The following is a 22,777-nucleotide window of genomic DNA, read 5'->3' on the forward strand; positions in this document are numbered from 1 at the left end:
AAGCCTTCCATTCTCATGGTATTAATTTTAGCCAGAATTAACCCCAGCAATTGGTCAGAGCATAATACCCAACTAACCCGTTGCCCTTTCCTGCCCATTCCAGACCCAATCATTAAATAACATTACTCGTACATGAACCGTCAGACGTGACATGAAGCAAACTGCAAATCACGGATGCCTGGCCAAGAGGTCAAGCTCGTCTCTAACCCTGTCCTAGCTGTCGGGCTTGTAGACGGCATCCTTACAGAGAACGGCCACCTTCTTGAAGAATCGCCGCCATTCCAGCGGATCGCCCTTCACTTTCATGAATTCTATCTCAAAAAGACCCTCGGACACGCACTCGATCAGAACTTTGCCCTGTAGAGCGCACATCCTTCCATCCCGGGTAACGATCCGAAGCGTCGCGGCAGTGTCTCCTGCGGAAACGGCGGGAACCGCAGGAACGGGGACACCCAGACGATGCAGCGCCTCGCAGAGGAGGGGGACCAAAATCTTGAGCTCCCACGTGGAGAAGAATCGGGTCATAGGGCGGGAAGGCACAATATCATGGAACCGCTGAGCCCTCTGGGTCCGACTGAGCGGCACGGACGGATGAGGCGAAAATTGTGACATGGACGGCTCGTCCTCCAGCTGGTCGAGCGCTGACGTGTCGGAGAATGGCCGGCCCAGCGGTTGTGTTGACGAAAAGACATCTACCAATCGGGGCGTATCCCAATCGACCAGCATGTCAGGCCGCGGCATCTCCGGTTGTGTGGAAGATATTCTTTGCTCCGCGTCAATGTTGTCGCCCACGTCAATGTCCATCCGGCCCCCACCAAAACTACCCCCGTGGGGTTGAGCGAAAGGATCTTGGGAGAAATCGATATGTAGCGACTCGAACATGGTTGTAGCCAAGTTGATCGGGTCCCGTAGTGTGCCATTTCGAGACAGATATCTGTTTGGTCGAGTATACCAGGGATGTCTCCGCACATCCTCCAAGGAGAACCGGTTGGTCGGGTCAATATTCAGCATGCCACGCAGTAGCGAGAGAGTCGCTGGGGGCAACTGCTGCCAAAGCTCATCGGATGTACGTCCATTGGTCGCAAGGTATTCCTGGAATTCGTAACTGGTCTCTGTCGGGCTATCCCACGGCGTGTTGCCCGCCAAGAGGACAAAGAGGACAATCCCACAGGACCAGATGTCCACCAGGTCTGGTCGGTAGCCTGTGCCTTTTATCGTATTCTTGCTACTGCAGTGGATCACCTCGGGTGCAATATAGGGCGGACTCCCACAAAAAGTCGTAGATAACTTGGTCACGCCCTTGTACTCAAACAAGGTTGCGAGCCCGAAATCTGCAATCTTCAGATTCCCGTCGGCCGTCAACAACATGTTCTCCGGCTTGATGTCCCGATGCCCCACCCCCTTGGAATGCATGTAGCCCACGGCACTGATGAGCTGCGAGAAGTACACGTGCGCGATGTCCTCGCCGACGCCCTCATCGGCCTCGATCTTGTCGAATAAATCGCCGCCCTCAGCCAGCTCCATTGCGATCCAACGCCAGACATCATCCTCGCCAGTTTGGAAAAAGGATATTATGTTGTTATGATCCCCGATATGTTTGTGAACCGTTGCCTCCATCTGGAGCTGTCGCGGGCTGACCTTGCCATGACGCGCGGCGTATTCTTTATGGATGAACTTGACTGCGAAGACGGGATTGTCTGTGTAGGATGGAACTGCTTTCTTGATACTGTGCGTGAGAATTCGTCAGTGAGGGGTCCATTATGTCACACAACAGACTTCACAGAGCGATCGTACCAAGCATAGGCGCCCTGGCCGATTGTTTTGGAAACGATTCGAAACGGCAAGTCATTCGGCAGCGGGGCCAGCTGAGAGTGATGCATGGTGGCAGAGACTCACGGGGACGATCGGATCGTGACTGATCAACTGGGCTTCACGGATCAAGACACAGAAGGACCAGACTGAAGCATGATCGGGAGTGGTGGCGAGTATCAAGGGCGATGGAAGGAAAACGAAGCTGCTGGGAACGCGCGGGCGGACGCGAGAGCCACTTTATCCTCTTTGGGTAATGTGTTGATAGGCTGCCGGGGCGCAGCCTTGAGCGGCCCCAACATCATGATGGGGGTTCTTGAAAAAAGAAGGGAAAGTGAGAATACTAGAATCGACAGAGAGATGTATACAGGAGTAATCTGGAGCGATGTAGCTACGAGCGTGAAATCGACTAGTTGACCGCGCATGATCTACTGTCGATATACCATGTCAGTCCTCCGTAGTCGAGTGGCTGTCGTGCATCCGTCAGTTGCGTTGCATCTCGCTGGCTGCCCGCCTTCCAGCCGGACCCGCCGCAGCCAATCGATAACTAGTAGTAGCATATCCCGGCGGGGGACAGAGCACCGGCATGGCACAGACATCCAGGACACCTTCAATCGGACTTGATTGGGCTTCCCCTACAATGAATTACCTTTGTCCAATCCACACGATTGTTGGACAAGTACCCCAGTAATGTGAATGGGAGGAGGACACCACGCGAGCAAGATCCCGATGCATGACGGTTGACGGTGATCTGGACCGGTCATCTGGTGGAGCCCAACAGAATCCATCGAGGCGGCGTTGCCCGGCGGATGGCCGAGTAAACAAAGCCCCCCCCCCCCCCCATTATTGTCCGGATGGCGTTTTCCACCAGTTCTCCAGTCTCTCCAGTCTTCTCGAACTACTCCGTAAATTCTAGTGGACAAACACCCTCTTCCTCTTCCTAGTTCCCCTCCTCCTAACGTTTCATCGAGGCCTTCAGAGTTTCCCAGCACCAGGGGTTCATCGGGTGGGTCCAGCCAACTGTCCCGCTGCGTTCGGATCCGGCGTCATTCCAGACCACCAACTTTCTTCTTCTCCTCTTCCCTCTGCCGATTACGACGGTCCGTTAACCTTGCCTGGCATTCTTCCCATCCCGGAAACTCAACCCTCCTCATCAGCTCCTCTTAAACCCACGACTCACTCCCCCGTCTTTTTTAGACTCCAGAATGGATTACACCATGGAAGACACCCAGAACTCGGCTCCTGACGCCCATGAAGCGTCCAAGCTCAACCCCTCAGCCCAGAGGAACGACATTCAGGGCGTTACCAAGCGGTTCGTCTCACGACGCTGAATGCAGCCCGCAATCCCCTTCTTCTCCGGAATTCGGTATACTGATCATCATTCTCTCTCTCCAGCCTCCAAGCCGAACTGATGCAGCTGATGCTCTCCCCCTCCCCGGGAATTTCGGCCTTCCCAGACGCCGACGGCAACCTCCTCTCCTGGACCGCCACCATCAGCGGACCTAATGACACCCCCTACGAAGGCCTCACTTTCCGACTCTCCTTCGCGTTCCCTAGCAACTACCCCTACGCTCCGCCCACCGTCCTCTTCAAGACCCCCATTTACCACCCCAATGTCGACTTTTCCGGCCGTATCTGTCTGGATATTCTGAAGGACAAGTGGAGCGCCGTCTACAACGTGCAGAGTGTCCTCCTCAGTCTGCAGAGTCTGCTGGGCGAGCCCAACAAGTAAAGCCCATCCCCTCACACCGTGGGGTCACCCATGTTAACAATCCACAGCGCGAGCCCCCTTAACGCCCAAGCCGCCGAACTCTGGGACACCAACCAAGAAGAATACAAGCGCCACGTTCTGGCCCGGCACCGCGACATCGAAGACATTGAGTAAACCGCTGTCTATGATCGTCCTTTCGGCTGTTCCCGCAGACATGGAACGGACCGACTTGCATTGCATGAGATCGGGGTCTGTGCGTTTGACTTGGGGGCAACGGTTGCATGGTGCATTCTGGCCTTCGTCAGAAGTTATGATATCTTCTTCTTTGCACCGATGATTTTCAGGAGTTCATGGATTGGGGTGGGTTTCGTTTGGGACCCCGGTTGGAATGGAAATACAGGAGCCCCCCGCGTGTCCCGGGAATAAATACCCTGCTTTTTCTTGTCGTTGTTCGTGCTGCTGTTTATTCTTACCTGGCCATGATGTTGAGGTTCCTTGATAGCTTCTTCTACTACATAGTACAAGGCTGTCACTTGAACAAAGGTAGCTTCATTTGTATCTTTTGGAATATGGAACTTGTTGATACTGGCATATAATAAGATATGATATAAGGAGTACTTTGTTGATGATCAAGTCCAGAACATGGAATATAAACTACTAGAGCTCCGCACATCTCAGACACACATCCACACACAGCATCATACATGAAATGTAGTGCATCATGCGTAGTCCATACATCACCCTCACTTACCCCAACCATCCCATCCATTATCAACGAACAATGAAGTGATCATGGATGTACCACGGCCCCATCCCTAGCAAACAAACAGTCACCCACCAACCATTGACCGGGAGTTACATTGTTCCCACAATACATATTACAAACCATACCCCGTATATTTCTCATAACTTCTGTTTACTATCTATCGATAGTAACATGGTTATATAACCAAAAGACAGTAATTCAGGACCTCAACTCCAGGCATGCATATTATTTATTATTATCATGATTATTATTATTACACCCGGAACCATCATCAAGCAGCAAGTGAACCGCCCACCTACCACCCCTCTATTCAAGGCTAGAGTACAGAGTACAGAGTCCATAGTCTCGCAAACGCGTCTAGTACTACGGAGTCACAATAAATGGCATGAAACCTCCCACCCCCCCAACACCATCCCACTAACCACCTAGCACACACCTACGACCCCTCCTTCGCAGACTGCACCTCGTTCACAATCAACATCCCTGCAATTGCAGCGCTAGTGAACGTACTAATCGCTCCCGTGAGCATCGCACTCACTGCCACCCGAGAAACATCGCCTGCACGACTGGGCGCCAGCTGAGCGAGCACTCCGATCTGGTTGCCCAGGGCGCCGATGTTCGCGAAGCCGCAGAGGGCGTAGGTGGCGATGAGACGGGAGCGGGGGGAGAGGTCTTGGTAGTCGGGGTTGGTTTGGAGGGCGTTGTAGGCGACGAATTCATTCTGTAGATACGGTTAGGGTTTTGAGGGGGTTATTTGAGATGGAGAGAAGGGTAGGGCGAGGGGTTTACCATGACGAGTTTTGTGCCGATTAGCTTGCCCACTTTGAGGAGATCGCTGTTTCGGGATACGCCGAGGAGGAAGGCGATGGGGTAGCAGAGGTATCCGACGATGAGTTCGATGGTTAAGGGGGGGTTGTTGATGTTCAAGTAGTGGCCCCACCAGGTGAGAAGGCCGTTGATAAGTCCGATCAAAGAGATGATGCAGAGTAGGTTTGCGGCGATCATGCCGGCGATTTTGATCCCTAGCCAGGCGCCGTTGGCAAATGCGTGAAGCGCATTGGCGGCTTTGTGTTCGTCGTCTTCGGGGACGACGACGCGGCCGGCTGTTAGGGTTTCTTCTTCCTCGGGCCAGCGCAGCTTAGATGCCGCTAGAGAGGCGGGAATGCTCATTACGCAGGAGGATACTAGGGCTTGCGGATTGACGCCCATGCCGAGGTAGGCGATGAGGACGGAGCCGGCGATAGTTGCGAATCCGGAACACATGATTTGGTGGACTTCGGCCATGGTGAGATACGGGACGAAGGGTTTGATGAGCATGGCGGATTCGCCTTGGCCGATGAATGGGGAGGCGGCTGCGACGACAGCTTCGGCGCCGGAGACTCTCATGCACCAGAAGAAGAAGATGGCGAACTTTCGGACGGCCCATTGCAGGACGGACGTGTAGTAGAGGAGCTGCACCAGAGAGACGAAGAACATGATGGCTGGGATGACGCTGACCAGGAACCAAGAACTATGTTTCTCAGCCCAGCCAGTTTCAATGAGAAAGTCGACGCCTTGTTCGGCAAAGCCGAGAAGCTCCCGGGCGAGGGTGGAAATGAAGTTAAAGATGTCGTATCCGGCCTTGGTGCGTAGGACAAACAGCGCGATAATGAACTGGACCAGCATGCCAACAATGACAGTGTGCCAGACAATCTTCTTCCGATTGCGAGAGCTAAGCCATAGGGCGAACAGGAAAACGACAAGCCCAAAGAGGCTGACGGCTCTGTCTGCTCGTGTGTTTTCATGCGACTCGGGGGACGCGAAAGCTCCGACGACGATGACGCCAATGGTTATGAGGGCCGCGCCTGGGATGCGAAGCTTTTCTGGCACATAACTGACAGAACGTGAGGCCGTCTGGTTCCACACGAAGAATACTGGTCGCGTGAGCGCTGAGATTGGAACATAGAGGAATATGAGACGCAGGGTGATAGCGAGATAGAGCAGAAACGGGATCAGCCACCCCAAGTCATAGCGATGGAGGATAAGACCAGCGATCCACCATCTGGAAGTGGAATTGGATGAGCTTGCTAGTCTCTGGTGGATAAGATCAAAGGACTCGACTCACCCTGTGAACAGGATCCAGATCCCGGCATATACTACATGTTTGGAGTACCTGGACGCATGGCGGCGATACCATTGCCGTGGATTGTAGTTGATGCCAGCTTCCTCAATATCATTCTCTCCGCTCTGCCGATCCTCTAGTGTGGTCTTCTTCATGTCTGCTATATCAACGACATCACCGTCATTGGCCATCATCGGGGTCCCTGCTGCATGAGCATCTGCAGGCTGAGTTGGTTCGCTGCGAGGCTGAGATATGGTCGTGGTCATCTGGCTGGTCGCCAACGCTTTCTCGTCTGCCATCCTTTCGATGATCGGTGCTGCAGGCTAGAACCAGATTGTCAGTCAGGGCTCGAGGGATAAGAGGCTTTCTCATAATGCTTCTGGAATCTGTCCTCTGGGTAAGGAAATGGTTGCGTGGAAATGGCTCACGAGCGGAGGAGTTAAATGTGTTTCCGGAAAAGCAAACCTAGTTGCGCAATAGCAAAAGAAATCCCAGCTTATCTTGGCCAAGACTATTGCCACATGAGGTTGTACAACATGACTCGGAGGAACCTTATCAATTGGCAAGGGGCATGCGGGGAGACCTCTTGCGTTTGGCTCCAGCCAGGGATGTAGACACGGCGACTCCGGCGGTCGAGTGTTTTACTTTTCCAACCCGGTGTCACCTGGCCTTTTGCCTCCGGTCTTTCAATCCTGTGAATCAGCAGAGGGCTGTTGACATGGCAATATGGGCAGCGGTGCCCGACTGAAACTTTCAATCAGTGGTAGGGGTGAATGGTTAATAGCAGATAAAGACACTTCCGCTTCTCTTGGCAACCTGACCAAGATGCAGAAGCATACTTGAGGGGGAAGGTTTGACAGGTCACATCGTTTTACAATGCCATACTTTCTGTCTAGACGATCCTGTGCGGCGGGACACACGCTTCATCCGAACATCTGCTCTTCAATTAAACATGGCACTCTACTAAGAAGGTGCATTGAGTGGACTTTTGTCCATGGTTTGCCCATACTGTGAAGCACGCAGCATCATCATATAAGGTGGTGCTAAAGGAACCATGGAATGGGTTAAAGCTGGAAGCTTCATTAGGTGGGGAGCAAAGTAGAAACAAGGATACCGCAGAGCAAACAAATGTCATCGTTCAGTAATGCACTGCCGCCTATGGCTCAGTACCGTCTACCAGATTTTAATTCAGAGAGTAAGGCTTGTCAATATCCCATAATAAGCTAGGGTATTGAGGCATTCTACCGTTTTGCGGAGTTCCTTTCTATCAGCTATCTAGCTCTAGTTCAACCCACGGGGTTCATTCATTTAGATTGATGACAGTCCACCACACGAGGCCTATCTGGGGAGGTTTCGACAAGAGCCACGGATCAGAAGACTCGGTGCCGGATTTTGGTGCCTGATGTTATAGTTCATTTATTCATGTTGTTCTAATACTGAGACGGTCGAGCATGTATCAGAAGGCCCTTATTGACTGAGTATGTTTTCTGTGGCAGCACTCTAGAATAATTTTACAGCACCTTCTCACTTGGCCAGCCTTTGCATCCAGCTTAAGAATTAGAAAGGTTCTCGTGGCAATTTGGCATGCCCCACAGTAAATAGTATTCAATGCAGGGCTACAAGTACTCCATAGACAGGGAAGAACCGTGTGCATAACACTAGCACCAAGTGCCGCAGGCCCCAACCAAACATAGCTGGGAGAGGATTCTGCGCCAGGAACACCATTTTCCAATACAGGAATATTTCCTCTGAGTTTTCGGAGCTATACGATGATGCCATGATGGAGCGACCTCTTCCTTTTGCTCGTCTAACGCCATCCGCCTTGGCTCCTCCCCCATCTCATTCCTATTCACCGCAGCACTCACAGCTTCCTTCTTCATCCCTTTCAGGCCCGCCGCGCGTTCTCTGCCACCGCATTCAGACCAACGAGTTCCGATAACGACTCAACCTCTCATCCCTTGTATGAGCCAATCGAGGGTGTCGAGAGATTTGAAAACTACTGCCCGGGAGGCTACCACCCTATACAGATCGGCGATCAGTTCCGCGGTCGGTATCGGGTAGTCCACAAACTTGGTCATGGCTCGTATTCAACGACATGGTTGGCCTATGACAACCAATTGAAACGGTATGCTGCGGTCACGGTCTGTACAGCGGACTCGAAACCAAAGAAGGAGAGCGATATTCTATCAGCCCTCGCCAGCGCCCAACATTCCCCTATACAAAGTGCAGGCGCGACAATGATACCCTCGATCCTAGATAGCTTCAACATCCAGGGCCCAAATGGTGATCATGCCTGATATGTCACGACCCCAGCAAGAATTAGCCTCTCAGGTGCAAAAGATGAGTCCTAGAGCCGCCTATTCCAGCTCGATGTTGCCCGGGCGCTGGCTGCACAGCTGGCCATTGCCGTTGAGTATATACATGCGCGAGGAGTGGTTCATGGAGATCTCCATCTCGGCAATATCCTTCTTAGGATGCCGCCCAAACTAGACCAACTCTCGATTGAGGAGATGTATGGGGAGCATGGAGCACCGGGACTAGAACCAGTGGTTCCTTTGAATGGCAAGGCGCTTCCATCAGGTGTTCCATCCCATGGCATCTTTCCAATATGGCTCGGGGAGGCAAGCGATAAGCTTTCCCTTGCGGAGTCTAGGATTCTGCTCACAGACTTTGGCGAAGCCTTTTCACCTTCAGAAGAAAAGAAATATATTTCCCACACACCCCTGGTAACCACCCCTGGTAACCCAACCCCCCGAAACTCGATTCGAACCAAACCAACCACTATCCTTCCCATCCGACATCTGGACCCTCGCATGTACCATCTGGGATATTATCGGCGAGCGATCCTTATTCGAAGGTTTCCTCGCGACAGAAGACTACATAACCCGCGAGCAGGTCGATACTCTCGGCATCCTGCCCCCCGAATGGTGGGAGAAATGAAAGGCACGGCATGAAACATTCCACGAGAACGGGATACCAAAAGACCGAGAACTTCTTCTAACATGGACTGACCGGTTCGAGGATAGCGTGCAGGAGCCCAGACAGAAGCGTGGGATGCCTGTGTTTGATTCAAGGGAAAGTGAGGCCATCTTTTCTCTGTTACAGTCCATGCTCTCGTTCAGGCCTGAGGATAGACCTACTGCTAAGCAAGTTCTCCGGTCTGAGTGGATGGTAAAGTGGGCTCTTCCTGAATATTGCAGGTTGGAAGAGAAGACTACATGATTGCTGTTACTTGTTCCTTATTGATTCTTGCGACTTTCTCATGGGGTACTGGGGAAGGTGCATGCTTGGCTATATATTCTTGTTTGTTGGATGGCTTCAACATGAGAGGAAAGGATTACTACTACGTGACTGAGGTGATATATAATCTGCAAAAGGGTGATATGTGTTAGTACAGCTTTCACATGGCATTTACTCTCAATTTCAATCAAAGGGGCATTTGCGACTTTGGACGCATCCGGTCTTCGGGTTGCAATGTTACATTGAAGGTGAGGCGAGGATACAAAACCAAGGCACAGTGATAAATATAGAGTGACGTCGACCACCTTACTGAATGGAATACCGCTGCTGTGCTAGAAAATGGTTCATTTGAATCTACCGTGAGGTTGTCGATGCACTCCTGGGGAGTATACAAAAGCTGGATCTGCCGAGAATCCATCATATGGGATGGGTGACCGTTCTTTCCCGCTCAATCACTGCGATTAATTCCGATTGAATAGGAAAAGAAAAAAAAAACTCGTCAACTGAGGCTCTCCCGGCGTGTTGAGGAAAGAAAGCAAAAGGTCGTGCCCGGGATCGAACCGGGATTGCTGGAATCAGAATCCAGAGTGATGACCATTACACTACACAACCTGTTGTTGTTGAAGGAACATCTATCTTTTGCAATATGAGCAAAAAAGTTTGGCATGAAAGAGTGGTATGACCTCATTGTTTCCGGCGGCCTGAGGGGTACCTGAATCTTACTTTCCTGCGGGGAGAGCTGCTCCACCAGTTCAGACCACTGCGCACAGAGCGCTATTTGCACAATATGGAGTCGAACGACACGGAATGGGAAGTCGAGGAAGGAATTCCGCAGGTTGATGATCCTTTCATCCAACAATACCTGCGGGGTCGGGATTCGCTCATTCTGGAGGAGCAAAAGCAGCGACATGGTCAGTATTTAGCCCAACCTGGGTTACTTGGCTCCCACTGATTTTAGTAACCTAGATTTTAATCTCTCCAAGGCTCTGGCACCGATGGCTGCTAGAGCTTGCAAGATTGTTTCCAAGATCCGCGACCGAGAGCTAGACCAAGTGTATGCGCCGGGCACAGATGTCACGTCCCTAGATTGGAATAAGGTGGAGAAGACCGATCTGTGGAAAATTATCAAGCGGATGCCGAAAGGATCTCTTTTGCATGCACCATTGCATGCTGCAATCAATATTGATTTTCTGGTCGAACTGGCCTTCTCTACCCCCGGAATTTGTGTCAATTCAACACAGCCTCTGATGTCTCAGGATGACTTGGATGGGGCGTCATTGCTCTTTCAATACTCATCGGCTTCAGCGAAAGACACAGAAGACAAGCCTACTATGTGGTCAGCTGCATACGAGCCTTCAAGCCTCATCTCATTAGAGAAGGCGGCCTCGTCTTTCCCACGCGGGGGAGAAACCGGGTTTCGTGGGTGGCTGCGTGACTGGTGCATGCTAGCAGGCTGTTCAAATTACCATAGCCGTGCAATGCCCCTCGTCAACTCTCTTCTAAGCTATGAGCCCATATTGCGTGCATGTCTGCATCATGTCTTCTCTCAGCTGGTCGGCGACGGGATTGGATATGTCGAGTTCAGAACCACCTTCAACTTTCCATATCGCAAGGAAGGGAAGGATGCTCCAGAAGAGGATTATAGCGAATGGTGCCGCGTCTTTCAGGAAGAGCTCGCAAAGTTCCAGGAAACGGACGAAGGCAGGATGCTTTACGGAGCACGTATCATATGGACCTGTCTGCGCTCATTGCCGAAGCAACACATCGTTGAGAGTATGAAACACTGCATCCTGGCAAAATATGATTATCCCGATACAATTTCCGGGTTTGACATAGTAGGGGATCAGGGTGATGAGAAGTCGCTTACTGATCTGGTCCCCATATTATTTTGGTTTCGCAAAGAGTGTGCGGGGGAGGGGCTAGAAATCCCATTCTTCTTCCATGCTGGTGAATCTCTGAAATCTGGAGGCCAGACAGACCAGGGGTTATTTGATGCCATATTGCTGGGGACACGGAGAATATGCCAAGGTCTCTCGCTCTGCCAACACCCTTTGGCAATCGAGCTGGTCAAAGAGAAGAAGATACTGATAGAATGCAGCCCAATTTTAGACGAGGCTCTTGGGCTCACGGATAGCATCCAGACCCATCCCCTACCCGTCTTGTTATCCCGTGGTGTTCCCGTCTGTCTAGGTTCTGATGCGCTGGGGCCGCTCGGGAATAGTCCAACCGGGTTGACACGGCAGTTTTGGCAAGCGATTCAAGGAGTTGGTAGTATGGGTCTTACGGGCCTCGCGATGATGGTGGAGAACTCCATCCGGTGGAGCTGCTACCAAGATCAGCCCCCGGCGGAGTGGCTGTCCGATCTGCGGGAAGGGATCTTGGGGGAAGGGAGGAAGGCTGGCCGGTTGCAGGATTGGTATGCCGACTTTGAGAGCTTCTGCCAGTGGATTACGGTGGAATTTGCGGAGGCGGAAGTCGATGAACAAGATTGACTTTATCCAGTGGAGGTATGCACATACCTACCAGCCGGACAATCCCTTTTTCTGCCTACAAAGAAAGGGGGATGGAGGCCTACTGAATTATGTAACCAACGGCATGCCGAGATGAGTCAGGGCGATGATGCTAGTCCACTAGTTCTGCAACGCAATAACGGTTTCAGCCTTTCAGGAGGGGACCCTTGATCGCAGCAGTTGCATAGTATCTACAAAGTACGAGTCTGACTAGTCGTCGATGGCATGGAATTTAGTGTACTCCGTAGAGAATATTGGAATCTGATCCACATCCTAGTGACCAGCAACATGCCGGTTGATGCACGAGTTCGTTCGGAGGAGAGGGTTGGGAGGCAGAGAGCGAATGGCAGCCGGGGATTCACGAGTCACCTTCGATCGGGGCTCGGGGACAAAAGAGTTACTGCAGCATGAAGACCGTTGAATCGTTCCTCTACCGGTGTTATTGTTGTTTTCATTTTTTTTTTCTGCTTTTTCCTTTTCCCCCTTTCCGCCGTAGTTGCTGATGTGATTTGCCCTTCTGTCATCGTTGGCCCGAGGCTAGACAGAGCCAGACACTGATGAACGAAGCACTCTCCTGCCATGATTCGATCGTTACCTCAGCCAGTTGTTCTGGACCAACCCGATTTCTTGTGGACAATCCAAACCCTCCATGAAGCAATAATTTCGACGTGGGTGTGAGTTGTCAAGGCGTGATTTGGGGGGGACCGGCCCAAGCTCCGCCTGACTATTGCGGTTGATCTTCGCTATCTCTCCTCACTAGCGCCTCCATCCCCGAACGTCATTCTTCCCCCCCGGCACTCGAGCAAACCCTCCGCGTTTGTTTCCGACAACTGTTGTGCTGGTGCCTGTCTAGGTGCAAGGCATCTATCCTACTGCATCTCATCCTCTTTCTTTCTTTTCCCTCTCTCGTTTTTGTTGCCTTATTATGTTCATGCTCAGATGATCGCTGCCGTCTTTAAGTGAGCCCCCGCCGGCTCCTTTGCCCCCAAAATGGCCTACTTCTTGCCGTCGTTCTTCCAGAAACGATTGCTTCGATATGCGTTGTCTCGACTCGAACTCGTTGATACCGAGGCTTTGGATCTCGATAGCCTCGGTATTCGTTGGGGACAGCGAAGTACTGTCGAACTACGAGATATTGGTCTGAGGCTGGAGGTGAGTAACGTGCCGATGATCTTCACTGGTTCCGATCCGCTGCTGGTCACCGTTGGTTTCGCATGTGTCATATGCTGATTACAATGGCTGTTCCGAACAGAAACTAGCTACGCTTCTTCACCTGCCCCCCTCAAGCGAGCTCCTGAGTGCCCGTGTCCGTTTCTTGCAACTCACAGTCCCCGCGGATATCTACAGCAGCGGTATCATCTGCCACGCCAGCGGTATCGACGTACATCTGAGACTGCTTTCGGAGGAGACACGCCATGCTGGACAAGGCGAAAGGCCAACGGATCCTGATGTGAGGCATGATTCGGGCGCCGACCCGATCATCCCTAACCCGACCGATCTTGCCCAGTCCTTCCTCCAGGCTGAGCCGAAGGAGGAAAAGGAAGAGCTGCAGGCTGCTATATCGTCACAATCGCAGGTTCTCCAGCGTACACACCCATCCACCAGCGACGATGAGGAGGAGCTTGGTCTTGGGAATGAGACCGTTTCTTTGCCCAGTTTCGTGGCTGCGTTCCTCAAGGGTGTCGCAGACCGTCTGCAGGTTCAGGTGGATGATATATCCATCCGAGTCGATGTCGAAACCAAACCAAACGGACCGCTGAAGAGGCAGCAGGAGGGAAAACCTGACATGATCACAGGACTCTTGAGCGTCGGACAAGTCAAGGTGGATGCGGTGACCTCACCTTCAAGTACGGATGAGACGTCATCACGGAAGCCGCGACGGTTGATCTCCCTCTCCGACATCAACATCGCCTTGATATCAGAACCCGTCGTGTTTTCCAATTATTCACGGTTTGCTGCTCCGGCGTCCCCAGACACTTCATTGCAGCCGAAGTCGAGCCGGCCTCCCAGCCGGGACTCGTCTCCGTCTGAGCACACATCCGATCATGATTCAGCTCTTGAAATGACGAGGTCGACTATCTTTGAACCTTCTCGTGGGATTACCGAGTCTAGATTAATCCAGCATAATGCGCCCGAAATGGAAGGGTCGGTGTGCACCTATGATGGTAGATTCTCGGACGCAGACACAGAAGACGAGGCCAGGAGTTATGGTTACATGGAGGATTCGCAGAACCTCTCAGATGATGAGAAGTTGCTGGACAATCCTGCGTATCTTGACTCCGTGATCAACTCACATCTCCAAGATGATGATCTCGATGGCCTAGATAATATTTCGCCGGAAGTTGGTGACCGTGTTCGGGACAGCGGCGATACCCCGCGCCTTCTGAGCCCAGAGTTGCACACCATTGGACCAGCATCGCACTTCAGTGATACACAGAATGCTGTGATCCTTGCACCTAGGTCACAGGCACTGGAGGTTGGTGGTTTCGCCCAGGACAATCTACATCCTCCTGGGGCGGTCGCTGGTAACGCTCGACCGGCGTTGGCCGAGATCGACTCGGATGTTGTTCACAACTTGGAGCCAGATGATCGGCTGTCGCCTCTTGCCTCTGTACCCCCTTCCGAAGCGGGTAGTTCAAGTTCAACGTCTGGATCTTTCGATCAAGGAGAGCTCTCCGAGTCTAGACTCTTTTCTAGCGAGGAGGCACAGAGTATGTATATGAGTGCTATAAGCCATGATTCTATGTCTCGAAGCTTTATGCCAAACATCCCTGGTGCCTGGGATTCACCAGAGTCTACGGTGATCAGGGATTCGAATGCTCATGTGCACCATGTAGACCAGCGCGACGTACAACCGGACCACGATCATGAGGATGATGAGGAGGAGACTATCGCCACCCCCAAACTTACTGCTCAGGCAAGGTCGCACGTCTCTCAGGACTTCCTCATGGACGATTCCCCGAAGGCACAGCCTGATCTGACCGACCAAGGATCTGCTCAGGACTCACCAGAGCCGAATAAGCTCCCGGATGTGGCAAGGCGCTTCTTCAGCATCGATAAGATCCTGATTTCAATTCCCTCTGGGGAGGAAGATAGCGACACCGCGGACGACGCATCGTCCGTGCACCAAGATGAAAAGGAAACTTTCGGTTTGGATGAAACGACAGCATGCTTGCGCGACTCTGCTACTGCAAGCGACCTGGCCGCTTTTAATACACACGCCCCTACACGAAGCCGTAGCGATACAATGAGACCATTTCCTTCTGGGAAGGAGGGCGCTGAGAAGAGGTCATCGCAGCTTCCCCAGGGGGATGAGCAAAGGCCACGGTCTAGCCGCAGTTCCAATAACATGGAAATTGAGATATTCTCGGCGGAAGTTCAATTTGACATTGCCATCGGCTGGCTTGTGATCAAAATTGGACAGCGAATTCTCCAAGCATTTGGGAATGACAGCGAGGCTACCCCGAAGAAGGGTCGTGCGCAGGAGCACGTGCAGGAGCGGCAGGCAGTCAAGCTGGCTCTCAAGAATTTCTCAATCAGATTTGTTGAACATGTTCCAGGGCACTCCTACCCTATTGAAACGCATAATCCAACATTCTTTGGGCTGCTGCATGACGATATCTTGCTGCAAGCATGCATTTCGGGCTTACAAGCTCAGCTTTTGACGGACAAAGATGTCACCAAACTTCACCTTAACATAAAGAAGTTTACCCTTGGGTTTGCCTCTGAGCATCTAATCTCGTTCAGCGAAGAGTCCAAGATGCGCGACTCTGTCAGAGACATCTCATCAGCTGAGCCGGGGGATATCGATTTTTCCATTAAGAAATACCCTGGTACCACCACGGTCAACCTCATGACTCTTCCTCTACAGCTTAGTTTGAACGTCCAGCGACTGGAGGAGGTTATCGGTTGGGTTGGCGGGTTGAGCACCATTTTGGAACTTGGAAGCTCGATATCATCGGTTTCAACCGGAAAGGGACCGAAAAAGGAACCTCCGAAGCGTCCTCGTGGGGTACACTTTGAAGAGTTTCCGCCACCGGCAGCTGCGGAGCAGACCGACTCGGCACCTCTGAAGGTAAATGTCAGGATCGGGGGGGTTTCAGTCGACGTTATCGGAGAGACCCACTACATCAGGTTGAGGACAACTGCTGCCAAGATTGTTAGCAGGCCTAAATTCATAGCAGTGCAAATAGACAAGGCCACATTGGCTGGCCCGTTGCCTCTGGATGATGCCCGGGACGCCCCCGCCAACCTACGCCTGGCCGACATCAGAGTCGAGTACCGCTTTACCCCGAAGGAAGAGGATTTGGATCGGCTACTCGGTTTGATCACCCCATCAAAGGACAAATACGACGAGGATGACGATATCATGCTGGATACACTCTTCCGCCAGCGGAAACAGGGTTCTGTACTTTGTGTTACAGTCGCCGAAGCCAAGGTTGTTGTTTCCCGAACCACTGACTTGGAATCCATTTCTCAACTTGGGGAAGAGTTGGGCAGGCTATCGACTGTCACAAAATATTTACCCGAAGATGACCGCCCTGGTGTTCTGATTCTCGCGTTAATCCGTGAGTTTGAGGCCCGGGTACATATTGGTGGGGAAGTGGGTGAGATGACCGCAACTCTTCAGGATGCGGAAGCAGCATATATCAGCCTGCCTTCGCTCATTGCCGCGCAACTGGGCTCCATAGCGGTTGTCAGGAATAGGACCGAAGAGCTTGTGGGAGACGCATCGGCAATCATTCGGGCCCCGAGCTTGAACCGGTCTCCGCTTCCAGTTCTGATGGCACGCTATATTGCGGATGAGATGGACCCCACAGTCAAAGTGAAATTGCACAACTTCCGCGCGGAATACACGCTTCCCTCCATCATGGCTTTCCTGGGGCTAAGTGACGATATGACTACTGGGGACATGGCTGCCAACATGGCAAGCTCCTTGGTCAATCTGGCTGAGCTACAACCTGTACACCAGGACTATCGATCGTCCTTCAAAGAGAGCAATATCGACACACCTCCGAAGCCCATCAAGTTGACAGTTGATTTGCGAGACTGCGTGCTCGGACTTAACCCGCGTGGCACGGCCGCAAAAGGCCTCGTCGTCCTCACGAACGCTAAATTTTCTGGGGCGATACATGACCCCGTGTCTTCAGACGCCACCTTGGATCTCCGGAAAGCGTCTGTTATGATAATAGACGATGTGAAAAATGTGGGCTATACAGATAATCTGCACCGAAGGAGTTCTGCTCCCCCCCAAAGCAACCAAGTGCAATCTCTGATCGATCACGGCTTTGTGCCAGTTTGCTCAATATCTGCGGCCACGGCTACTGTCAAGATAATGCGCCTAAGTGACGACGGAATGAAGTCTCTCGATGTGGAGTTGAGGGACGATCTGCTGATCTTGGAAACTTGCGCCGACTCGACCCAGACTCTTATAAGCATAGTGAATGGGCTGCAGCCTCCAACTCCTCCTAGCGCGGCTAAAAAGTATCGCACGGAGGTTCTCCCCATACAGGATATGCTATCATCCTTTACTGGGGATGCCTTCGTTGCAGACATGCCAGAGGGCTCTGAATTGTCGGATTCCACTAATCGCATACCGGGGGAGGGGCATCTGGAAGATGAACGTGACTATGTGAGCGACTTTCAGCATGTGACGCCAGGCTCAGATCATGGCCTTACGACGGAGGGTATGGGGGCTTCGGGCTCACATGAACTTCTTGATAGCTTCCACTCCCAGTACTATGTGTCATCCAGTGTCTCTGACCTGGACTTTCGCGAGGACCACTTCGCGCAACAGTCTGCGGTTGGCGGCACCGCCCACCGCTGGGATTCCACACAGAACACCTATGGGCTTTCTGATGACTCCAAACTCCAAAGAAGTCCGTTGCGAATCCGGGTTCGTGATGCCCATATCATTTGGAACCTGTTTGACGGGTACGACTGGCAGCGAACAAGGGATACTATAACAAAAGCGGTCAAAGATGTGGAGAGGAAGGCCATCGAACGGCGTGCACGGTCTGGCAGTCGGGCATCTCCTAGCTTTGATGAGGAAGAGGAGTCTGTGATTGGAGACTGTTTGTTCAACTCCATATATATCGGGATCCCGGCCAATAAGGATCCCCGTGATATCCGCAATGACATTAACCGCAACATCGACGATCTTGTTAGTGAAACGGGTAGTTATGCGACTACGACGACTGTCACGGGGGCCACAGTACGGCAAGGCCAACCGCCCTCCTTCCGAGGAAAGAAGCTGCGTTTGTCGCGAAGCAAATACCACAAGATGACATTCGAGCTCAAGGGCATCTGTGCGGACCTGGTCGTTTTCCCGCCCGATTCTGGGGAGACGCAGAGCTCCCTGGATGTCCGGATCAACGATTTGGAGGTATTCGATCATGTGCCCACTTCTACATGGAAGAAGTTTGCCACATACATGCATGAAGCGGGTGAGAAGGAGAGTGGAACAAGCATGATACATCTGGAGATCTTGACCGTTCGGCCGGTGCCGGAACTCGCTGCATCGGAGATTGTTCTCAAAGCGACCATTCTTCCCTTACGGCTGCATGTTGATCAAGATGCTCTGGATTTCATCTGTCGCTTCTTTGAGTTCCGAGACGATTCGACGCCCACCCCAACTGCTCCAAGCGATGTTCCGTTCTTACAGCGAGTTGAGATCAATGCGGTTCCTGTCAGACTGGACTTCAAGCCCAAGCGGGTCGACTACGCGGGGCTGAGGTCGGGTCGTACCACCGAGTTTATGAATTTCTTCGTCTTGGATGGGGCCGACATGACCATGCGGCACGTCATCATCTACGGGGTGTCAGGATTTGATAAACTCGGCCAATCGCTCAATGACATATGGATGCCCGACATCAAGATGAACCAGCTTCCAGGTGTTCTGGCTGGCCTAGCTCCTATTCGGTCTTTGGTCAACGTTGGAGGAGGGGTCAAAGACCTCGTGGTGGTTCCCATGCGCGAATACCGGAAAGATGGTCGCATTGTACGAAGCATCCAGAAGGGTGCCCTGTCTTTTGCCAAGACCACCTCGAATGAACTCGTCAAGCTGGGAGCCAAACTTGCAATCGGGACTCAAACGGTGCTGCAAGGTGCCGAGGATCTTTTAACCACTCCCAGTGCGCCAGGGATGGGCCCAGACGAGGAGTATGGTGACGATGAAGAGGCCAAGAAGATATCCCTGTATGCGGACCAACCAGTTGGCGTGGTGCAGGGCCTTCGAGGCGCATTCCGGGGATTGGAGCGCGATCTACTTCTGACACGGGATGCTATCGTGGCCGTCCCTGGGGAAGTCATGGAAAGCGGGAGCGCCAAAGCCGCCGCGAAAGCTGTCTGGAAGCGCGCTCCTACCGTGGTTCTCCGACCCGCCATTGGTGTTTCCAAGGCCGTGGGACAGACGCTGCTGGGGGCTGGGAACACATTGGACCCAAGCAACCGGCGAAAAATGGAAGACGTGAGCAATTCCCTCCACCCCCTCCGCATATGAACCCTACGCTAACCCGAGTACAGAAATACAAACGCCACTAAACTCTTTGACATGGCGACATCACTTGGCAATACACTGCGCGTTATTTCCTTCTCCTGGGTTGGTTTTGGAGCATAGGATAATTGACACATCTACCTAAAGCAGGTCACACATCACCTGCGGGCAGGTAACCGTACCTGAGATTGAACTACTAACGATGACAACGACGGATGATTCTCTGCTTCGTACTACTACCCCCCATTCTGTTTCCCCATGTTCTTTTTTATACAGCCACAATTTTGTTCCAGCATGGCTTGGTGTTGGATGTTCATATTTTGAGATCTGGAGGGGTCTGTTTACTGAGATTGGATCACGTATGGTTTGGTGGTGAGATTGGTAGACTGGATGTGGAGATATGTGATATGAAATTACTTTCATATTGGATAGAACCTTTCTCCCCTTGTTGTAATGATGATGTTTGCTATACTATTCACTTTACCTTTAAATATAGTCAGCGCCCTTTAAGAATATAGCTAGTGAGCCTTTTTTTCCAAGAACAGAAAGGCTGACCTCCCTCGACGGAGGTACAGTCACGGGATTGAATATTGACCTATTTTTGATCCTACAGGCCAGCCAGTCCTTTTGAACTCTAGGGAGCCGATAGCAATGAGGGTTGGCCATGTTTCTAATGCTCTAATGGCCAATGACACGGGCAGACTTGTGCCGCCGGGGGTGAGGGTTATGGTGGTGGTGGTAGTGGTCCAAGTCCACGTGTTTCCCGGAAGTGACATTGAATATCCCCCTAGCTGAAGGTTGTATATAGCTGACTGCGCAGAAGCCGATCGACGTTGGGAGAGCCAGTGTGGGATAATGAGCTGACATGGGCTATTCTTCAGGTCTCACCGGTCTTTGCTATCTCTATTGTTACTGATATGTGTGCTTCGACCTTCCCGGAACCGGCAGTCTTTTCGCAGGCGTCCGCACCTGGAACTGGTGAGCCAGCCGGACATTCACACTCTCTGATGGTTCCCTCGTTGCAGCTTCCCGTAGCTCCATGGCGAAAGCACCATATCTTGGCCCTTGCGCAGTTCTGACAGGTTTTCACGGAGTTACTGGAATATCTGCCCTTCTGACGGGTAAGCTCACTCCCGCCAAGGTGAGCCATCGTAGAGGTTCTCCGCAGTAGAGTTCGCGCAGATTTGGCGACAGAGCAGCAGTGTCCTAAAGAAAAACAAGGTAGAGCGGTTCAGTTTGATTCAGAGCGTAGACCGAGGAGCCCATCGGCGGGGCGGAGTCATCACCCGCCAGCAACGCTGACGCCAGACCTCCAAGGTTCCTTGGCCCGACAGCGCAGGATCAAAGTAACTCGAGTAAATAGAAATCATAGTGTCTACTCCAACTGGCAGCCCGTGTAGTGTCAGGTATTCGTAATGCTACCGTGGTTCGTTTGAAGTGTAGGAGCTCAAGTGCCTACTGGGTCCACTGCCAGTCCAGAACCGTATCTAAAATTTCGAAATCATCTCTTGTCTTAGGTATCCCTCGTGTTGGTACCACCGACTGGCGAAGGGAGAAGAGGGGAGACAAAGAAAAGGCGCCCCAGAAGTCGGTCAAAGACGGAAACTGCAGCCGTTCCTGTTCGGGATCGGAAATCGCTCGGGACCGGGCCACAAGTCAAAGCTGCTTCTCCGAAATGGTTCATGGTTCGCATGGCGGAGTCGTAGCTTAAGGTTTTGGGCGGTGGTAGCTTATTTATAAGAGTTGGTTGCCAAGGTGGTGCAAAACTAGTAGTTTCACATGCAGCGGTCTTCAATCTAGCAATCTCACCCAGGACTTGTTCGGCGATAGGAGACGCGCATGTGTACTCAACCGTTCTCAATCCTCCGTGTCAGTTGTTTCATTCGCAATGCCATTAGCATGTCGTTTCTTTCGGCTGGCCATAGCAGATATTGCTATAGTAGGTCGAGTGAACTGCTCCGCCATTTCCATCAACAGCACGACACTTTCTGACGACCAGTTTAAGAGTGATGTAGCGTATCTGATTCCCCGTTGAAGTGCGAGATGGCCATGTGTTTTGGCGTGATCCCCGAGCAGGAGGCACGCAAGGGATGACTCCGATGACCGATAGAGATTGAAAGAGACACGTATCTATCCATTTATGGAGATCAGCCATACCAGCAAGGCCGGTTCGGAACTTTGACTGTTATGCGTTGATAATATGATGTCGACAGTTCTCGGATATCGTAGAGAACCAAAGTGGTTGGGAGAACTCTTTGAAGATGAGGTGAACTGCCATGCATCCAATAGTACGGAGTAGAGCCTGAATGTCCACAAAGGGCTGAAGCACAGTTCTCCACCGGTCATTGGCTCAACCGTTCGTTGACCGAGTCACAGCGAAATGGCTCCGCCTAGACCTTCTCGCCTCAGAATACTGGATGCACCTGGTCATAATCCGGGGTTCTCCGACAACGTTCCACCAGAGTTGTCCACATTTCACCACCGCACTCACGGGACAGGGCCTTGATAGGAGGCCTGAGAAACAATAAGTCGTGCCACGGCTCAATCGCTTTGTGAAATATTGGAAGGGACTCGGCTCTACAAGGGCGATCTTGATGACGATTTCAGTCTTTCCGCCCAGCTAACGTAGTTCGATAGTGATTTTCCCCGTGGCTCATGAGATGGCGGTCGTGGTTCTGTTGGCCAAATGCCACGCTACAATAGGTCGGGGAAAGAAGATCCAGACGCGATCTGTAAGCAACCCGAGCGAAAAGTGCAACAGCCTCTGCCGCTAAACCCCAGTCGCTTTGTGGTTTCGATCACTGAACCTCCAACGGACATGCTCTGGCGATTAAACGAAAAAGCGGTACAGAATAGAACGGGACGAATGCCTGGAAGAAAGATGGTGGATCCGAACCGTCAGCCTCATTGAGCTGAAAGGGATCCATCATAGCCACATGTGATGTATGGAAAGTCAAATCGGCCGGCAGATTGGATGCATTGGACGTATAGGACCCGGTAGGCTGCCTAGTGTGACTGGCCACATGAACGGGCGGAATGAACGATCAAGTCAAATATAGAACCGGGCTGGCTGGCCTGGCTGGCAGGGACTGGCAGTGACTGGCACTCAGTGACTGCGCCCGACTTGAAACAAGTGTGCTGGATC

General features: G+C 52.1%; 7 protein-coding genes and 1 non-coding gene across 8 annotated transcripts; 5 read left to right on the top strand and 3 right to left on the bottom strand.

The window, feature by feature from the left end:
• Positions 1-4: 4 nt before the first annotated feature.
• On the bottom strand, positions 5-2,150 carry BO80DRAFT_376038 (putative serine/threonine protein kinase). Its single transcript, XM_025716642.1, has 2 exons — positions 1,795-2,150; positions 5-1,726 (listed from the first exon to the last, which is right to left on the bottom strand). The coding sequence occupies exons 1-2, from the start codon at positions 1,878-1,880 to the stop codon at positions 214-216; spliced, it is 1,599 nt and encodes a 532-aa protein (XP_025578159.1). The 5' UTR covers positions 1,881-2,150; the 3' UTR covers positions 5-213.
• Positions 2,151-2,769: 619 nt separating this feature from the next.
• On the top strand, positions 2,770-4,149 carry BO80DRAFT_422760 (putative ubiquitin conjugating enzyme (UbcK)). Its single transcript, XM_025718891.1, has 4 exons — positions 2,770-2,909; positions 3,007-3,121; positions 3,205-3,537; positions 3,589-4,149. Exons 2-4 carry the CDS (start codon positions 3,015-3,017, stop codon positions 3,692-3,694), a joined length of 546 nt encoding a protein of 181 aa, XP_025578160.1. The 5' UTR covers positions 2,770-2,909; positions 3,007-3,014; the 3' UTR covers positions 3,695-4,149.
• A 396-nt stretch (positions 4,150-4,545) lies between these two features.
• Positions 4,546-6,813, bottom strand: BO80DRAFT_422761 (NupC/NupG family nucleoside CNT transporter). Its single transcript, XM_025718892.1, has 3 exons — positions 6,391-6,813; positions 5,076-6,327; positions 4,546-5,007 (listed from the first exon to the last, which is right to left on the bottom strand). The coding sequence occupies exons 1-3, from the start codon at positions 6,540-6,542 to the stop codon at positions 4,723-4,725; spliced, it is 1,689 nt and encodes a 562-aa protein (XP_025578161.1). The 5' UTR covers positions 6,543-6,813; the 3' UTR covers positions 4,546-4,722.
• A 1,182-nt stretch (positions 6,814-7,995) lies between these two features.
• On the top strand, positions 7,996-9,693 carry BO80DRAFT_491587 (kinase-like protein; the record flags this gene model as incomplete). The annotated part of the gene is made up of 6 exons (XM_025723708.1): positions 7,996-8,033; positions 8,246-8,670; positions 8,701-8,718; positions 8,818-9,113; positions 9,229-9,282; positions 9,331-9,693. 6 exons carry the CDS (start codon positions 7,996-7,998, stop codon positions 9,607-9,609), a joined length of 1,110 nt encoding a protein of 369 aa, XP_025578162.1. The 3' UTR covers positions 9,610-9,693.
• A 474-nt stretch (positions 9,694-10,167) lies between these two features.
• On the bottom strand, positions 10,168-10,239 carry BO80DRAFT_t82. Its single transcript has one exon. It is a non-coding gene; the product is annotated as a tRNA-Gln (tRNA).
• Positions 10,240-10,414: 175 nt separating this feature from the next.
• Positions 10,415-12,119, top strand: BO80DRAFT_349180 (putative CECR1 family adenosine deaminase; the record flags this gene model as incomplete). The annotated part of the gene is made up of 2 exons (XM_025715493.1): positions 10,415-10,538; positions 10,594-12,119. The coding sequence occupies 2 exons, from the start codon at positions 10,415-10,417 to the stop codon at positions 12,117-12,119; spliced, it is 1,650 nt and encodes a 549-aa protein (XP_025578163.1).
• Positions 12,120-12,681: 562 nt separating this feature from the next.
• atg2 (putative autophagy regulatory protein Atg2) lies at positions 12,682-19,763 on the top strand. The gene is made up of 3 exons (XM_025714841.1): positions 12,682-13,289; positions 13,390-19,605; positions 19,662-19,763. The coding sequence occupies exons 1-3, from the start codon at positions 13,128-13,130 to the stop codon at positions 19,677-19,679; spliced, it is 6,396 nt and encodes a 2,131-aa protein (XP_025578164.1). The 5' UTR covers positions 12,682-13,127; the 3' UTR covers positions 19,680-19,763.
• BO80DRAFT_272598 (uncharacterized protein) lies at positions 19,764-20,330 on the top strand. Its single transcript, XM_025714842.1, has one exon. It carries the CDS (start codon positions 19,848-19,850, stop codon positions 20,148-20,150), a length of 303 nt encoding a protein of 100 aa, XP_025578165.1. The 5' UTR covers positions 19,764-19,847; the 3' UTR covers positions 20,151-20,330.
• Positions 20,331-22,777: the final 2,447 nt, after the last annotated feature.

The sequence above is a fragment of the Aspergillus ibericus genome (assembly GCF_003184845.1).
Source record: "Aspergillus ibericus CBS 121593 unplaced genomic scaffold BO80scaffold_8, whole genome shotgun sequence".
Lineage (NCBI taxonomy): Eukaryota > Fungi > Ascomycota > Eurotiomycetes > Eurotiales > Aspergillaceae > Aspergillus > Aspergillus ibericus.

What these genes read in the sequence shown, in the direction of transcription:
- BO80DRAFT_422761 (XM_025718892.1), bottom strand. Translation starts at nt 6,542, where the DNA reads ATGAAGAAGACCACACTAGAGGATCGGCAGAGCGGAGAGAATGATATT. An exon ending in ATCTGGATCCTGTTCACAGG is followed by an intron (nt 6,328 to 6,390) that starts GTGAGTCGAGTC and finishes TTCCACTTCCAG; the next exon opens with ATGGTGGATCGCTGGTCTTA. An exon ending in TCGGCACAAAACTCGTCATG is followed by an intron (nt 5,008 to 5,075) that starts GTAAACCCCTCG and finishes CCGTATCTACAG; the next exon opens with AATGAATTCGTCGCCTACAA.
- BO80DRAFT_272598 (XM_025714842.1), top strand. Translation starts at nt 19,848, where the DNA reads ATGATTCTCTGCTTCGTACTACTACCCCCCATTCTGTTTCCCCATGTT.
- BO80DRAFT_422760 (XM_025718891.1), top strand. Translation starts at nt 3,015, where the DNA reads ATGGATTACACCATGGAAGACACCCAGAACTCGGCTCCTGACGCCCAT. An exon ending in ATTCAGGGCGTTACCAAGCG is followed by an intron (nt 3,122 to 3,204) that starts GTTCGTCTCACG and finishes CTCTCTCTCCAG; the next exon opens with CCTCCAAGCCGAACTGATGC. An exon ending in CTGCTGGGCGAGCCCAACAA is followed by an intron (nt 3,538 to 3,588) that starts GTAAAGCCCATC and finishes AACAATCCACAG; the next exon opens with CGCGAGCCCCCTTAACGCCC.
- atg2 (XM_025714841.1), top strand. Translation starts at nt 13,128, where the DNA reads ATGGCCTACTTCTTGCCGTCGTTCTTCCAGAAACGATTGCTTCGATAT. An exon ending in ATATTGGTCTGAGGCTGGAG is followed by an intron (nt 13,290 to 13,389) that starts GTGAGTAACGTG and finishes TGTTCCGAACAG; the next exon opens with AAACTAGCTACGCTTCTTCA.
- BO80DRAFT_376038 (XM_025716642.1), bottom strand. Translation starts at nt 1,880, where the DNA reads ATGCATCACTCTCAGCTGGCCCCGCTGCCGAATGACTTGCCGTTTCGA. An exon ending in GGCCAGGGCGCCTATGCTTG is followed by an intron (nt 1,727 to 1,794) that starts GTACGATCGCTC and finishes TCTCACGCACAG; the next exon opens with TATCAAGAAAGCAGTTCCAT.